Consider the following 17664-nt stretch of genomic DNA (forward strand, 5'->3'; position numbering starts at 1 on the left):
TTCAGGGAAAGTAATGGAGAATTCATCCCAGATGAACTGAAGGGCCTCTTGGCCACGATCAACACTGTCCCTATCTCAAGTGCAGAGTGTGAGCGGGGTTTTTCGCAGATGAACTTAATTTGCAGTGTTATTACAATACATGCCCAGAAGTGCCCCCCCTTCTTTTTTTTTCGCACAGGAGCCAGTCATCCTCTGCGCTCCGGGACCTCCCACTTTACAAATTAAGCACTGAAGCTAATGGTGGATTTGTTAGGGACCTGGATGTTAAACCATCCTGTATTACAAGATTATAAGATTGTTCTGGAAATTTCCAGTAATTTGACACCTTCGGTCTCATTAGTCTGCTGCCCACATTAATCAGATTATTGTGTGAGTTCCGCCGCCGCCACAAAAAACACATCGCCAGGTCTCGCCTCATCTCCATGCTTTACTTGCAAACTTGAAGAGTGCGCTTTTTTTTGTTTACGTATTACATAGATGTGCTTATATTACGTGTCAATTTGCGCATGCGGGACACTTTTGGGTCGTTTTCCATTCATATTGGAGATCGCATACAAGTCTCATATAATTGGTAATGTGAACGGCCTAACAAAAAAATCGTATTTCACAACAAATCGGATATGGGTCGTTTCAGGTTGCAGTCTGAACGTAGTGTCAGAGGAAACCCACACAGACACGGGGAGAACATGCAAACTCCACACAGAAAGGCCCTCGCCAGCCGCTGGGCTCAAACCCAGAACCTTCTTGCTGTGAGCAGACGGTGTTAACCACTACATCACCGTGCTGCCTGCTTAAAAAATAATGAAATGAAATGTTTCAACATAAAAAAAATACTATAAACATCAGTAAGCCATAATAAATGAAACAAAGTCAATATTTGGTGTGAGACGACCCTTTGCTTTTTTAAAAAAAAAAGTAGTCTCAGGTACAATGAGTGCAGTTTTATAAGGAAATGAGCTGTAGGTTTTACTGAGCATCTTGCAGAACCAGCCATAGTTTTTTGGGACACTTTGACTGTCACACTTGCTTCTTAATTTTGCAGCAAAACCCAGTAACCTTCATTATGTTTTCTTTTTTTATCTGAAACGTGCTTTCATGTAATATGCTGCCCCTATACAAACTTTTTTTTTGTAACATTTAATTTTGTGCTGGAGAAAGAATGTTTACTGGAGTTCACATTTCATTTAAATCAACACGGCTGGTAAAATTGATTACTGATTCTGTTGCATTGCTCTTTTCCTCTCACATTAGAACCTTTAATGGGCATCCTGGGCATTTACAATTGATTTACAATCATATCACACTTATTTTTTTTGGATACTCTCAAAAAGGAAGACTACTTTGATGACTTACCGGTATATGATGTAATATTAGATCAGTTTTCATATTGCTATTAATATTTCATTAAAATTGAAAATAAATGTAAAGTATACAAGAAAGCATCAAAAGAGGGGAGCTAAATTCTTGATCATGTATGTCCATCACCTGAAACAAGCGTTACCATTTTCAATAATTCTGTCATTGTTTATGCTGCGTTCCATTTACCATCAGGAGTTGGAATTGGGAATGACAAAATACCACAATTAACCACATTCCGGTACATGAAGTCAGGAAACCAAGATGGCCAGGATAGCCATTGTTGGCAATACCAGTTGATAACACATTACCCAGTATTTTGCGCATTCCATAGTAACATCTATAGACAGAATTTAGACAGAGACCCAATATAAACAGAAGTGCTAATAAACAGCATATTACTACAGCTTTCACACTGTTGATCTGCAGAGCAGCCATCTTGGAGTTTGCTGAGCTTTCCAACTGGGAACTCGGGAATTCCAGGTTCCCAGTTCAAATAGAATGCACCAATTCTGGTTGCACTGTAAAAAAAGAATAGTTGAGAATACTTGAAATTTCAAGGCAACAGTCTGCATTAAGAATTTTATGTTTTGCCAATGATGTGCCCATGATAATCCAAACTATGATAAAACTGTTATCTTTATTAAGAATTCTTAATTAAGTCAATTTTCAATTCCTCATTCTGCCAACATAGATTTCTCTTTTTGCTGAACAGTGGCATTCACAGTAGTACAAAAAGGCAATTGAGGTTATCAGACTTTTTTTACCTTTATTTGGATAGGACAGTGTAGAGACAGGAAATGAGCAGGAGAGAGGGACAGGGAGGGATCGGGAAATGACCTCAGGTCAGAATCGAACCCGGGTCCCTGGATTTATGGTATGGCGCCTTATCCACCTGAGCCACACCCACGACGTGGGTTTTAAAAACTTTATTTCAATATTGAAGTTTTGTAATTGTGTAGAACAATGAAAAAAGGCATGTATAGTTTAACGATAAATTGTGACAACCTCAGGGGCGTCGTGGCTAAGGCGCCATACCATAAATCCGGGGACCCGGGTTCGGTTCCGACCCGAGGTCATTTCCCGATCCCTCCCCGTCTCTCTCTCCTGCTCATTTCCTGTCTCTACGCTGTCCTATCCAAATAGAGGTGAAAAAAGCCCCAAAAAAATCTAAAAAAAAAAATTGTGATAACCTCAATTGCCTTTTTGCACTACTGTGAATGCCACTGTTCAGCAAAAAGAGAAATCTATGTTGGCAGAATGAGGAATTGAAAATTGACTTAATTAAGAATTCTTAATAAAGATAACAGTTTTATCATAGTTTGGATTATCATGGGCACATCGTTGGCAAAACATAAAATTCTTAATGCAGACTGTTGCCTTGAAATTTCAAGTATTCTCAACTATTTTTTTTTACAGTGTGAATACTTGAGGCAAAAATATGGATATGCAAATGAGCAGTGGATTTAGCCAAAAGAGACACAGATGACAGAGCGGAGTATGAACAAAACAAAATACCGAGTCCCTCTTCTTCTCTTTTGGACCTGATTTTGCATGCCTCATGTTGTAAATGTTTAAAATTTAACTGTCTAACAGTTTTATCTTTCAGTTGCCTGTTGTTTGGTTTGAGAGTTGGATCAGACACATAGATTCCAATGATCCAGCAAGTTTAGAGGAAGCTCAGTGCAGCTTCATTACCTTCTATGCGTTTATTAATTCAATCAGCTTGCCAGAATTATTTGGACTCATTTAAATCCATCCTCCTGGAACCATATCTATCACTGAGTTTATTGCTCCGGCAATCACCCGAAAAGATCAGAACTGCTTTTCATTTTCAGCAAACTTTGTTTAGTTACATAATCAAATTTTGCTTGCATGTGAGATGTGTAAGTGTTCACAGGTCAATAAGTAATGAAAGAAATTCTACCTATTGTTCCCTCTCAGGCTAGCGTTAGGACCTGATCTACAACCCAGACTATCTAGTGAAAGAGGTGCTGAGCATTGAATGAACAGAAACAAACAAACAAGCAAAAAAAAAAAAAAGCCCTGGATAAATCGAAAATAATAGTTGTATTCAGGTTTGCCATTCTTCAGAGGGAAAGGTTTCATCAAATATAGATTACAGGCAGATGGAATGTGGTGGTATCACAGTGGTGATGATAGGCCTGCACTTGAAGGTCTACAGCCAGAAAAGGCAGATTCTCTAATAGGCAGAATGAGGGGTTTCTGTGGGGATTTCAGAAACGTGTACTTATTCATTTCAATACCAGCAACACTGCAAAAAAAAACCAAAACCTTTCTGCTCGGACAAAATTGCCCATATTCAAGTCTCTTCAGCCAGTCAGCCCCTGTATTTGACCTTGCTGTTCCTGTAAGAATCATACATAATTCATGTTTGGAAAAAATGTATCTTCGTGTCTGAGTGCCTAATACAAAATTAACACTTATATTGTTCAAAGTCCAGCGGGACAAGAATTATAAATGTAAGAGAGTTATGAGATGTACACTAACTGGTTTACTGTGTTTAATTTATAATTATCCACTTGAATATTTTCTAGTTTTGATAAATTTTACTTCATAATATGCACCAGCACGTCCATCTGTTACAAAACATTCTGCTTTTACTTCGCTGAATGCAAGATATATTCCAAGACATTTTCTATTTTAAAAATTTGATTTTTTTTCCTCATTTTTAGAGAACAAGGTGTGTGTGTGTGTGTGTGTGTGTGTGTGTGTCACATTCACTATGACGTTTTATCTGAGATCTGCACATTAAAAATCACCCATGGATTCAGAGTTACAGAGCTACAGAGTGCATTTATTCCAGCTCTGCCCAGAGTAGACCAAATATGATTTTTAAACAGTTAAATACTCTTCTTATTCAGTTTTATAAGTGAAGATTTAGAAAAACAAAGTGTACTAAAAATTAAGGAAGAAAGCGTGACATTTCGGTACCGCTCGGGCACCGTTATCAAGCGAGTGTTTGTAAGCTAAGTCAATGTCAAAACATATAAAAATAGATTAGCATAATGCTCAACAAAAACCTTGCCCTGTAAGGAGTCCGATTACACATTGAGTGTAGGTCTTCTTTCTAAATGTAGCGCATTTCGTACAATAAGCAGTCGAATTTACTCTGACACTTTCTTAGAGCTAGACGGCCTTTCGAGTTCATAAAATCGGTGGAATTTAGTTCCCTCTGAAATTTGGTCATTGTAATATATTTTTATTTCTGTAATATCTAAAAAAAACAGGCCATTCTGTGGCTGGGAAGTTATTTAATTTGAGTGGATTCCCTAGCAAATAATGTGCATGAAATCGCTCGCTTTACACAGTCAAGCAGACAGGAGTCTGTTTGCACATGTGCAGGTTTACTTTCTTCTTCTTCTTTTGGGTTTTATGGCAGCTGGCATCCAGTGTTGTATTACTGCCATCTACAGGCTTACCTTGACCGTGCACTGACAGTTACATCATTCTGTCGCTAAACGAACAGCTAATCACACCAAGGTGCTTGCTGACCGCTGATATTTATTAGTTTGGTCCTGCGTTTCCTTTCCTTCGCAACATAACGTCTTTTCTTCTCGCTTTCTGTTACTGTAGTTGGTCTTCCACATTTCATTCGCACACTCATATCCTCCATTTTTCTCTCCTGTTTCAAATTTGTATCCTACAATGCCTTGCGCAAACGGGGAAAGTCCACCACGTGATGCATGACGTAGAATCTTGAATTGGGTCATGGTGAAGCAGGAAAAAATAGTGGAGAATTTAGGGCCACATGGCCCTAAATTCATTAACTGTTCTATTTTAGAAAAAAAAACTAATAAAAGTGGAAGTCTGTAATTCGAATTCAATAGCTTTCAGGCCACTAGACAAAAATAATTGGGTGTCAGGGAAAATTCTTTTTATGAGCTAAGCTTGAAAAGTCTGAAAGACAGTCTACTTTTAAGACAAAGTTTTTGTTCATGTCTTTAGGTGCAATACCGTGTGTTGTACTATAGTGTTTGCCAATGCTTGAAGACATGTCTTTATGCTCTTTGACGCACTCATGCAAGTGTCTACAGGTGTAACCAATATAACTCTGATCACAAGAGTCACATTTAAAACTAGTACCACCTGTTGCTGATATCGGTAGTTTTTCTTCTTGCAGGTTTAGCGCATCGTTGAGTTTGCAGCTCACAAATACCAGTTGAATTCAAATATTTATCTTGTTACCCAGGTCCTGTAACCTCCTTCATCAGGTGGTATATAGTTTCAAATGTGATTTCTTGTATTGTACGAAATGCTTTACATTAGAGAAAGAAGACCAACTCTCAACGTGTAATCAGACTCCTTACAGGCCAAACTTTCTGTTGAGCATTATGCTAATCTATTTTCATATGTTTTGAAATTGACTTAGCTTACAAACACTTGCTTGATAAAGGTGTCCGAGCAGCACTGTAACGTCACACTTTTTTCCTTAATTTTTAGTACAGTTATTCAGTTTTATTCAATTATTTGCATTGTTCAGATTTAGAGCATTATTCAACATCTACTATGAATTATTCAGTCAGTATAGTGAAACTAATAGAATAGATGAGTTGTTAAGAGTGTGAAGGTGTTTACATTGTTAATAGTAAGCCTGGATGTTTTCACTTTTTTAACGTTAGTTTTAATTATACATCCATTATCCATGCCGCTTATCCGTCAGGCTTGCAGGTGAAGTTGGCATCAATCCCAGCAAGGCACTGGGCAAGAGGTGGGGTACACCCTGGGTAGGTCACCAATCTATCACAGGGCTAACACAGAGATGAACAACCATTCACACTCACGGACAATTTAGAGCACCCAGTGGGCCACATGTCTTTGTACTGTGGGAGGAAACTAGAGCACCCAGAGGAAACCCACACAGGCATGAGGAGGACATGCAAACCACTTAGAAAGGCCTCAATTGTCCCACAAGGTTCAAACCCAGAACCTTCTTGCTGTGAGGTGACAGTGCTAACCACTGTACCACCATGCCACCCTAGTTTTAACTACTCACCTCTTACGTGATTTGTGTACATTTCACTCAAATCAAGAATTTGAGCGCTGTTCTCATCACTGCCTGTAACGGAAAATAAATAACTCATTTCTTTCCAAACAATGTTTTCTCCTCACCATTGCCATGATGTCCATCCCATTCTTATCGTTCTCCCTTTTCTCCCACTTTGGGACTTTTGTGACTGGAATGGCACAGTACAGTAACTGTGTAGCTAGAGTTAATGTGCCACCTTTACAATCCACTTAGAGAATGACCTCTGTCATGACCCAGCCTTCTATCTATCAAAGCATTCACAAGAAGGGGGTCACGATTAAACATGTACTTGCTTGATTGAAAAATGTTCTATAGACCATTAGGCTAAAAGTCTCTTTTAAATCTTCCGGCCTTTGTATGCATTAAACACTAAGGCTGTACAAGTGCTAGTTGCATTCTGCACTTTGGTTGTCAAGGACAGACAGTGGATTTGCAGATCAGCAGAATGCATTTTGCTTCAAGACAGCTGGAGTGAGTTTATTACAGCTTCATCAGATTTGGCCATCACGCCATGGAACTACAGAAACTGAAATATCTCTCAGAGAATGAAAACTAATGCATCCTAGCAGAAGGTCTGGTTACACTCATATAAACATGGACACACATACACACATGCACATGCACACACACACGCGCGCGCACACAGACACACACACACACACACACACACTTGCAGAAGAAATCAAAGGAAAGCTGTCTCCTCAGCACCAAGCTGCGTCTGGACAGGCGTCCTGCGATTTGCCTGATTAATATTTCACATCAGCATTACATAAGATTGGAGGTCCTCTGCAGCTTCTCAATGTGTTAAATTCATCAAAAATCATAACCATGGGCTGAAGCTGCTGAGAAAAGGCTAATACATTTTAGGGACAAAGTTAGCTGCATCACTTTCATTATTCATTTCGCTTGGCAGAGGCCTTCTGTCAAATTTTAAGCACTAATAAAGTTTACAGCCATGTCCGCCTCTAGCTCGCCTCTTTATGTGTTCCTGAAATGCAGAGTTGCCAACGAAATTTATGTTACGGTTCACAGAGTAGATCAAAATGTTGGGTCTGTTGAATGTTTAACATAGTCATAACCTTGCAGTAATTAAAATTCTCTATTTGTGTCACTTATTCTCACAGTGGTATGTAACAAAACAATTCATCATCCTCAGTAGAACATAGCCTGTAATGTTTTCACACATTGGCATGCCATCAATAGTGCTACAATGCATATGCCTCCAGCGTGGATGTTGTGAGAGAGAGTGATAAATAACAACTGGGCGAGGCATGAAGTGTCATGAATAAAGGATGGCAGCCCTGGCTTTCAGGGGGATGTATTGATTAGTAAGTTTCAGGTTTGTGTTAGTATTCCTATGATGGTGCTTGTTTTTTTTTTCACATTCATAAATATATTATTTTGGACCACAGGCATTTGTATGTACCATTTGTTTAAGCTGGAGAATTATTGTGTGCTGGAAAAAAATGCTAAAGACCAGGCTCATATCTGTATATTCATCAATACTGTTTGGGTTTAAAGCTTTACTATACTGGGATCAACAATCCTGAATCTCGACGAGCATTTTCTTGCTATCGCATAGACAGAACTTTATTTTTTGGCTCATAAATTGTTTTCACTTGCAGTTGATCTCCATTATTCTGATTATGTTTGACAGAGATATCATTGAATCAAATGTACAGCTTACCATTCAGTTAGAGGAGGCTTTCATTTTTAATTGCACATTTTATACCCTGTGGGCAAGTACACTGTAAAAAATTATTTGTTGTTTTAACTTAAAAAAGTTAGTGCAAGGGTTGCCTTAAGAGCTGCCTTAAAATTTTGAGTTCACTGAAATTAATATAGTAAGTTCACAACAATTTAACTTACTATGTGAATTCCAGTGAACTCAAAATTTTAAGGCAGCCCTTGCACTAACTTTTTTAAGTTAAAACAACAAATATTTTTTTTACAGTGCAAGAAAAGTGTTCTGTTTGCCATTTATCAAACTGAAATATTACCCTTCATAACAAAAAGCACATATATCATGAAAATGCTCAATTTTTGTAAAGGGGAGCTAATTGAAAAGTCTGTGATTGATGAAGTATCAAAATCTATTAAAATGTATGAATATTCGATGAGCTGAATGAAATGAGTGTATAAATATGAAGAGAATACACATATGCCATATGAATTAGGAAAGAAATGAAAGTTTCTTATGTGTTTTTATGTGACTGTCATGTCAGTGCCAACAGCAGCACTGGACTTCATTACCCATTCACACGTCACATGAGATCATGCGCATCTGAGTCACGTTCATTTCTAATGAACACTAGTATTTAGGGTCTGACATTTGTGGCACTCTTTGCCTTGCATTTGTCATGTTCACTTCATGTTTGCCTAGTTCTTGCACTTAGTGTTTGTCTTCATGTAGTGCACTTATTGAAAAGTCATCTGCACTTGTATCTGCCTCAGACCCTATACCCAATTTTCCTTTCGCCCGTAGTCAGCTGGGATAGGCTCCAGCTTGCCTGCAACCCTGTAGAACAGGATAAAGTGGCTAGAGATAATGAGATGAGATGAGATGAGACAAGTCAGCTGAAAATGTTGCTTACCTTAAACAGGCGTAGGATGTTAGCCACCATGATGGACACGGAGCTGGAGGAAGCCCCAATCACTCCCACAACTCTCTCTGGCTTTGTGATGATGGGTGAGCCACCTCCCTGACACTTCACATCTGTGCCATCCTTCTCTATAAGCGCTTGGACGAAAGTGAGTGACTGCTCCAGAGCATGTGTGTCTCGTGAACAGGTGTCAAGAATACGGGCCCCCAGTGTAATATTAGGGAGAAGCTCATGGTCATTGTTGATGCGGTCCAGAGCAAAAAGCATTGCTTCCAGACGATGAATGCCCTTCTCTTTCTTCAGTTCCCCACAGGGCTTTCCATTGTGACCTCGTGCATGAACTGGAAACAGGCCTCCTAGGGAGATGTCTCCATCAATGCGGATTGAGTTTAGATGTGTATGGCCAGGGCCCTTGGGTCTTGCTTCCAACGTGAGCAGGGAAAGATTGAGAAAAATCAACAAACACAAACCAAGACGGATGGCCCTCCCACCAGCGACAACCAAGGAAGGAGACATTTCAGCAGCCCAGGATTTACTCAGTTCTTTTTTTTCATTCAGAACTGTTGCTCACTTTATTAGATAATGTCTATAGGAGTCCATGAAGGAGACAGTGTCTTTTGAGATTTGTGAAGTAGTTGGTTGGATACTATCACCAGTTCTGCCACACCTCTTTTTTTCCCTCCATGAAGACACCTCTAGCTGGGATTAAAGGTTAGCCATGAATCACGGATCCTTCTGTTCCACTGGATTTGCAGTCTTTTTCTTTTTCTTTTTTTTAAGAGGAGATGAATAGAGGTCTGTCCCTGGGGCCCACAGATCTTTGCTCACCAATGAGTTACTTCCTACAAAAAGAAAGAAAGCAGTAAGGTAGTGCTCAAAATGAAGGAGACATATGAGATGTGCATTCATAGCATCTTACTGAAAATGCTCACATTTTTCATCTATCTCTCACACATTCCCTCCCTTTGTGTTCATGTAAAATTTAAAAGGTTGCTATTGGTTCTAAGGTTGTAGAGGAAATGAGTGTTAGCGCTCACATACTTGTATTTCTTTAAAACATTTTTAATGAAGAAATTGCATTGTGATAACGCACTGCAATGCTATGTGCTGAGATTCCATGAATTACAGTACTTTTGAACTCTTTTGCGATTATTTTAACAGACAATTAAGCATTATTGTGCAAATAAGAGGGTTACCTGCAGCCAAAATCACAGCCATGCTGATATTCAGAACAACAGCATGGTTGCAAGTGTGTTACAGTGCCTTGCAAAAGTATTTAGCCCCCTCGGTGTTTGTTGTTTTTTGTTGCATTACAAGCTGGAATTAAAATTCATTTTGGGCAGTTAGCACCATTTGATTTACACAACATGCCTACAACTTTAAAGGTGAAAATTGTTGTTTTATTGTGACACAAACAATAATTAAGATGAAAAAAACAGAAATCGAGTGTGCATAGGTATTCCCTCCCCACACACACATCCAAAGTCAATACTTTGTAGAGCTGCCTTTTGGTGCAATTACAGCTGCAAGTCTCTTGGGGTATGTCTCTATTAGCTTAGCACATCTAGCCACTGGATTTTTGCCCATTCCTCAAGACAAAACTACTCCAACTCCTTCAAGATAGATGGGTTGCATTGGTGTCCAGCAATCTTCAAGTTATGCCACAGATTCTCAACTGGATTGAGGTCTGGGGCCTTGACTAGGCCATTCCAAGACATTTAAATGTTTCCCTTTAAACCACTCAAGTGTAGCTTTAGCAGTATGTTTAGAGTCACTGTCCTGCTGGAACGTGAACCTTCGTCCCAGTCTCAAACCTCTGGTCGACTCAAACAGGTTTTCCTCCAGAATTGCCCTGTATTTAGTGCCATCCATCTTTCCTTCAGTCCTGACCAGCTTTCCTGTCCCTGCAGATGAAAAATATCCCCACCCTATGATGCTGCCACCACCATGCTTCACTGTAGGAATGGGGTTCTCAGGGTGTTGGGTTTGCACCACATATGGCATTTCCCATGATGGCCAAAAAGATCATTTTTAGTCTCATTTGACCAGAGAATCTTCTTCCATGTGTTTGGTGAGTCTGCCACTTGCTGTTGGGCAAACTCCAAACGTGTTTTCTTAAGCAATTACTTTTTTTTTTTCTGGCCACTCTTCCATAAAACCCCACTCTGTGGAGTGCATGGCTTAAAGTGGTCCTATGGACAGATACTCCCATCTCCACTGTGGATCTTTGCAGCTCCTTCAGTGTTATCTTTGTTGCATCTCTGATTAATGCCCTCCTCACTTGGTCTGTGAGTTTTGGTGGGCGGCCTTCTCTTGTCAGGTTTGTAGTGGTGCCATATTCTTTCCATTTTGCTATAATGGATTTAATGGTGCTCCCTGTGATATTCAAAGTTTGGGATATTTTTTATCACCCAACCCTGATCTATACTTCTCCACAACTTTGTCTCTGACCTGTTTGGAGGCTCCTTGGTTTTCATGTTGCTTGCTTAGTAGTGTTGCAGAGTCAGGGTCCTTCCAGAACAGGTTGATTTATACAGACATCATGTGACAGATCATGTGACACTTTGATTGCATGCAGGTGCAACTTAATCAACTAATTATATGACTTATGAAATTAATTGGTTGGACCAGCTCTTATTTAGGGATTTCATACGAAAGGGGGTGAATACCTATGCACACTCCAGATTTCTGGGCTGGTTTTTTCCATCTTAATTATTGTTTGTGTCACAATAAAACAACAGTTTTCACCTTTAAAGTTGTAGGCATATTATGTAAATCAAATGCTGCTAACCCTCCAAAAATCAATTTTAATTCCAGTTTGTAATACGACAAAACAGGAAAAACACAAAGGGGGATGAATACTTTTGCAAGACACTGTATTGCTTTTGTACAACATTTCTATAAACAAGAAATTAATATTGAATAACTTATATTTCAGACACTGTATGGCCAAATGTTTTGTTTATTTTTGCTCAGTCAAAGAAAATAGTTCCCAAAGAAGTCACAGCTGGATAAAGTTGTGTGTTGCCATGCCAACACACAGACTGACTGACAACTCAAAGTAAGTGTATTAATGGTGTGACTGTAAAGAAGTATTGATAGGATTGAAATTTTATGGAGCAAACACAGACAAGTGGAGTGATAAAAACAATAAAATTTACCAGTGCTGTTACAATTCCTACTTGGAATGGCTTTTGATATCTGATTATGTTAGTACAACACACTATTTTAAGATGTCATTATTTCTACTTAGGCGACAGTGGTGTAGTGGTTAGCACTGTCGCCTCACAGCAAGAAAGTTCTGGGTTCGAGCCCCATGGCCAATGAGGGCCTTTCTGTGTGGAGTTTGCATGTTGTCCGTGTCTGTGTGGGTTTCCTCCGGGTGTTCTGGTTTCCCCCACAGTCCAAAGACATGCAGGTTAGGCAAATTGGTGACTCTAAATTGACCGTAGGCGTGAATGGTTGTGTGTCTCTATGTGTCAGCCCTGCGATGATCTGGTGACTTGTCCAGGGTGTACCCCGCCTCTCACCCATAGTCAGCTGGGATAGGCTCCAGCTTGCTTGCAACCCTGTACAGGTACAGGATAAGCGGCTACGGATAATGGATGGATTATTTCTACTTAATATATGAATATTTCAAGATGGTATTTCATTATTATAACTCGTACAGCAAAGTGCAAAGATCTTCAGCAAAATCACATTTTCAATACTAATTTTGTCATAGATGCTTATTTTATAACTTTTATGACTATGATTTCCAAACATTACTTTTACAAACAACATTTAATGTTTCAGAAAAATGCATGTCAGTAAAGAAAGTAACTTATTACATAACAAATCATATTTAAGACAAAAAAAGACAAAAAAAAAGAATGCTGGCTGTCAGAGACTTGAAAATAACTTAAACAAGTGCGACTATCAAAGAACTGGCAGATTTTCCAAGATGCTCAGAAATAGCTACCCACCAATTTCCTTATAAAAGTGCACAAACTGTATCTGAGACTATTGATGCATTTTTAAAAACAAAGGGTTGTCATTCCACATATGGAATTTTTTTTAGTTGAGTGCTGTTTGCTGCTCTTTATAGAAGTTGTATTTTAAGTAGAAAACATTTAACTGCATTACTTTTGAAGGCATTTCTGATTTACATCAATTCTTTACATGTGCCTAAGACTTTTCCACAGTATGGTACAGTGGGGCAAAAAAGTATTTAGTCAGCCAACAATTGTGCAAGTTCTCCCACTTAAAAAGATGAGAGAGGCCTGTAATTTTCATCATAGGTATACCTCAACTATGAGAGACAGAATGGGGGGAAAGAATCCAGGAAATCACATTGTAGGATTTTTAATGAATTAATTGGTAAATTCCTCGGTAAAATAAGTATTTGGTCACCTACAAACAAGCAAGATTTCTGTCTCTCACAGACCTGTAACTTCTGCTTTAAGAGGCTCCTCTGTCCTCCACTCATTACCTGTATTAATGGCACCTGTTTGAACTCGTTATCAGTATAAAAGACACCTGTCCACAACCTCAAACAGTCACACTCCAAACTCCACTATGGCCAAGACCAAAGAGCTGTCAAAGGACACCAGAAACAAAATTGTAGACCTGCACCAGGCTGGGAAGACTGAATCTGCAATAGGTAAGCAGCTTGGTGTGAAGAAATCAACTGTGGGAGCAATTATTAGAAAATGGAAGACATACAAAACCACTGATAATCTCCCTCGATCTGGGGCTCCACACAAGATCTCACCCTGTGGGGTCAAAATGATCACAAGAACGGTGAGCAAAAATCCCAGAACCACACGGGGGGACCTAGTGAATGACCTGCAGAGAGCTGGGACCAAAGTAACAAAGGCTACCATCAGTAACATACTACGCTGCCAGGGACTCAAATCCTGCAGTGCCAGACTTGTCCCCCTGCTTAAGCCAGTACATGTCCAGGCCCATCTGAAGTTTGCTAGAGAGCATTTGGATGATCCAGAAGAGGATTGGGAGAATGTTATATGGTCAGATGAAACCAAAATAGAACTTTTTGGTAAAAACTCAACTTGTTGTGTTTGGAGGAGAAAGAATACTGAGTTGCATCCAAAGAACACCATACCTACTGTGAAGCATGGGGGTGGAAACATCATGCTTTCGGGCTGTGTTTCTGCAAAGGGACCAGGACGACTGATCCGTGTAAAGGAAAGAATGAATGGGGCCATGTATTGTGAGATTTTGAGTGAAAACCTCCTTCCATCAGCAAGGGCATTGAAGATGAAACGTGGCTGGGTCTTTCAGCATGACAATGATCCCAAACACACTGCCCGGGCAATGAAGGAGTGGCTTCGTAAGAAGCATTTCAAGGTCCTGGAGTGGCCTAGCCAGTCTCCAGATCTCAACCCCATAGAAAATCTTTGGAGGGAGTTGAAAGTCCGTGTTGCCCAACGACAGCCCCAAAACATCACTGTTGTAGAGGAAATCTGCATGGAGGAATGGGCCAAAATACCAGCAACAGTGTGTGAAAAACTTGTGAAGACTTACAGAAAACGTTTGACCTCTGTCATTGCCAACAAAGGGTATATAACAAAGTATTGAGATGAACTTTTGTTATTGACCAAATACTTATTTTCCACCATAATTTGCAAATAAATTCTTTAAAAATCAGACAATGTAATTTTCTGGATTTTTTTTCTCATTTTGTCTCTCATAGTTGAGGTATACCTATGATGAAAATTACAGGCCTCTCTCATCTTTTTAAGTGGGAGAACTTGCACAACTGGTGACTGACTAAATACTTTTTTGCCCCACTGTATGTGTTTACCAAATTTAGTGTAACAAAGAAATTAGGTTCAACAAATGGTCCTATGGTGCTGATAGGAATAATTAATCGATATAATACAGTAGGGCAGCACAGTGGTGTAGTGGTTAGTACTGTTGCCTCACAGCAAGAAGGTTCTAGGTTCGAGCCCAGTGGCCAATGGGGGCCCTTCTGTGTGGAGTTTGCATGTTCTTTCCCTGTCTGCATGGGTTTCCTCCGGGTGCTCTGGTTTCCCTCACAGTCCAAAGACATGCAGGTTAGGCTAATTGGAGGCTCTAAATTGACCGTAGGTGTGAATGTTTGTGTGCTCTATGTCTATGAGTAACTGATCATCCTCAATGTCCACCCTGGGTAGCGCTCCTGAGCTAGTGAACAAATCTGCAGTAAAATAGTCAACAACTACATCCTTGCTTAGTTGGACTGTGTGTAGATGACATATGAGAAGAAGAAGAGCTCTTTAATTGACAAAAAAAAATTAATCCTAAATATACGAAAGAATTGGGGAAAATGATAGGGAAGAATAGTGCACACAAACAATTTATTTATATTCACTCAGCAACGTAAAAGTGCAGGACATATAATGATGCTGAATACAGAAAAATAGATCATCCTACTGTGTCCTACATGTATCAAGATTATCAAGGATCTAATGATCTAATTATAACCAGTGTCTTCTCAAGATATGATGGCTGTCAATGATAGCAGACACGAAACTGTTTGCTCACTCCTTTTGGGCACCCCTACTAACGGTAATCCCCTGATGACCAGTCTATGGATATGTTTTAGGCTGTCATACATGAAGAACAATAGTCGACACTTAGCTATGAGATATTATTCAAGAGTTGTTGGCATTTGATAACCTTAGTCATGAACACTTCCTCGAGGCTATAGTCAAACATGCAGGCTACCTCCAGGACAAATACCTATCTGAGCTGTTCATTCATTCATAGGCATGACCTGAATGCTAAAATAGCAAAGATGAGATGGACATGGGACAGAATGCTGAAAAAGAAACAACAGGGGAGTATAGAATAAACATCATCATGTGTATAAATGTCAAGTAGAAAAATTAATTAAGGTTTGAAGAGAATGAGCCATTGATTCGGAAGAAAGGACAATCCTTAAGTTATACTCCTGCTTTGTTTTTATTCTTGCTTTAAGAAAAAGCAAAAACAGAATAACAGTAGGTCCAAAGTGGGGGGCTAAAGCAGCCTATCATTACAACATGCAGCAGTATACCATGGGCCAAAATACTAAAGCTTCATAGCACGTCCGAAGGCTTGAGTTTTAAATCTACAGAAGTAGTAGTCCTTCTGAGAATATGAATGGGGAAAACAAATGGAAAAGAGATAAAAGTGGGCTATTGGTGCAAAATTGCTTGCAGTTTCATCAACTGTGAGCATTCTCTATCATACCGCCATTGACATGAAACAGATTTTCACTTGATGGTCTGCAAGACAAACAAAACCAGAAATGTCCAACATAAAAAAAAGAAAAAAATCCATCCATCCAGCCTCATATACGCACTCTTATAATATTGAGTTCCCAGTTCACGTTATTCAAGGACCTTTGCAGCAAAACTACGGGGTCTCTATCTCTGTGTGTGTGTGTGTGTGTGTACACTGGTATATATATATATATATATATATATATATATATATATATATATATATATATATATATACACACAGTTAGGTCCATAAATATTTGGACAGAGACAACATTTTTCTAATTTTGGTTCTGTACATTACCACAATGAATTTTGAACAAAACAATTCAGATGCAGTTGAAGTTCAGACTTTCAGCTTTAATTCAGTGGGTTGAACAAAATGATTGCATAAAAATGCGAGGAACTAAAGCATTTTTTAAACACAATCCCTTCATTTCAGGGGCTCAAAAGTAATTGGACAAATTAAATAATTGTAAATAAAATGTTCATTTCTAATACTTGGTTGAAAACCCTTTGTTGGCAATGACTGCCTGAAGTCTTGAACTCATGGACATCACCAGACGCTGCGTTTCCTCCTTTTTAATGCTCTGCCAGGCCTTTACTGCAGTGGTTTTCAGTTGCTGTTTGTTTGTGGGCTTTTCTCTCTGAAGTTTATTCTTTAACAAGTGAAATGCATGCTCATTTGGGTTGAGATCAGGTGACTGACTTGGCCATTCAAGAATATTCCACTTCTTTGCTTTAATAAACTCCTGGGTTGCTTTGGCTTTATGTTTTGGGTCATTGTCCATCTGTATTATGAAACGCCGATTAGTATTTGGCTGGATTTGAGCACATAGTATGTCTCTGAATACCTCAGAATTCATCCAGCTGCTTCTGTCCTGTGTCACATCAATAAACACTAGTGACCCAGTGCTACTGGCAGCCATGCATGCCCAAGCCATCACACTGCCTCCGCCGTGTTTTACAGGTGATGTGGTATGCTTTGGATCATGAGCTGTACCACGCCTTCGCCATACTTTTTTCTTTCTATCATTCTGGTAGAGGTTGATCTTGGTTTCATCTGTCCAAAGAATGTTCTTGCAGAACTGTGCTGGCTTTTTTAGATGCTTTTTTAGCAAAGTCCAATCTAACCTTTTTATTCTTGAGGCTTATGAGTGGCTTGCACCGTGCAGTGAACCCTCTGTATTTACTTTCATGCAGTCTTCTCTTTATGGTAGATTTGGATATTGATACGCCTACCTCCTGGAGAGTGTTGTTCACTTGGTTGGCTGTTGTGAAGGGGTTTCTCTTCACCATGGAAATTATTCTGCGATCATCCACCACTGTTGTCGTCTGTGGGCGTCCAGGTCTTTTTGCATTGATGAGTTCACCAGTGCTTTCTTTCTTTCTCAGAATGTACCAA

The 17664-nt window shown here is 39.3% G+C and overlaps 1 protein-coding gene across 1 annotated transcript in view; it reads right to left on the reverse strand.

The window, feature by feature from the left end:
* grm4 (glutamate receptor, metabotropic 4) overlaps nt 1–9525 on the reverse strand; it is a 242562-nt gene extending 233037 nt beyond the window's left edge. Inside the window, exon 1 of the mRNA XM_060919429.1 lies at nt 9001–9525. Coding sequence (XP_060775412.1) covers nt 9001–9525 — 525 coding nt within the window. The remainder of the gene's footprint in view (nt 1–9000) is intronic.
* Nucleotides 9526–17664: the final 8139 nt, after the last annotated feature.

This window comes from Neoarius graeffei, chromosome 4, assembly GCF_027579695.1.
Source record: "Neoarius graeffei isolate fNeoGra1 chromosome 4, fNeoGra1.pri, whole genome shotgun sequence".
Classification (NCBI taxonomy): domain Eukaryota; kingdom Metazoa; phylum Chordata; class Actinopteri; order Siluriformes; family Ariidae; genus Neoarius; species Neoarius graeffei.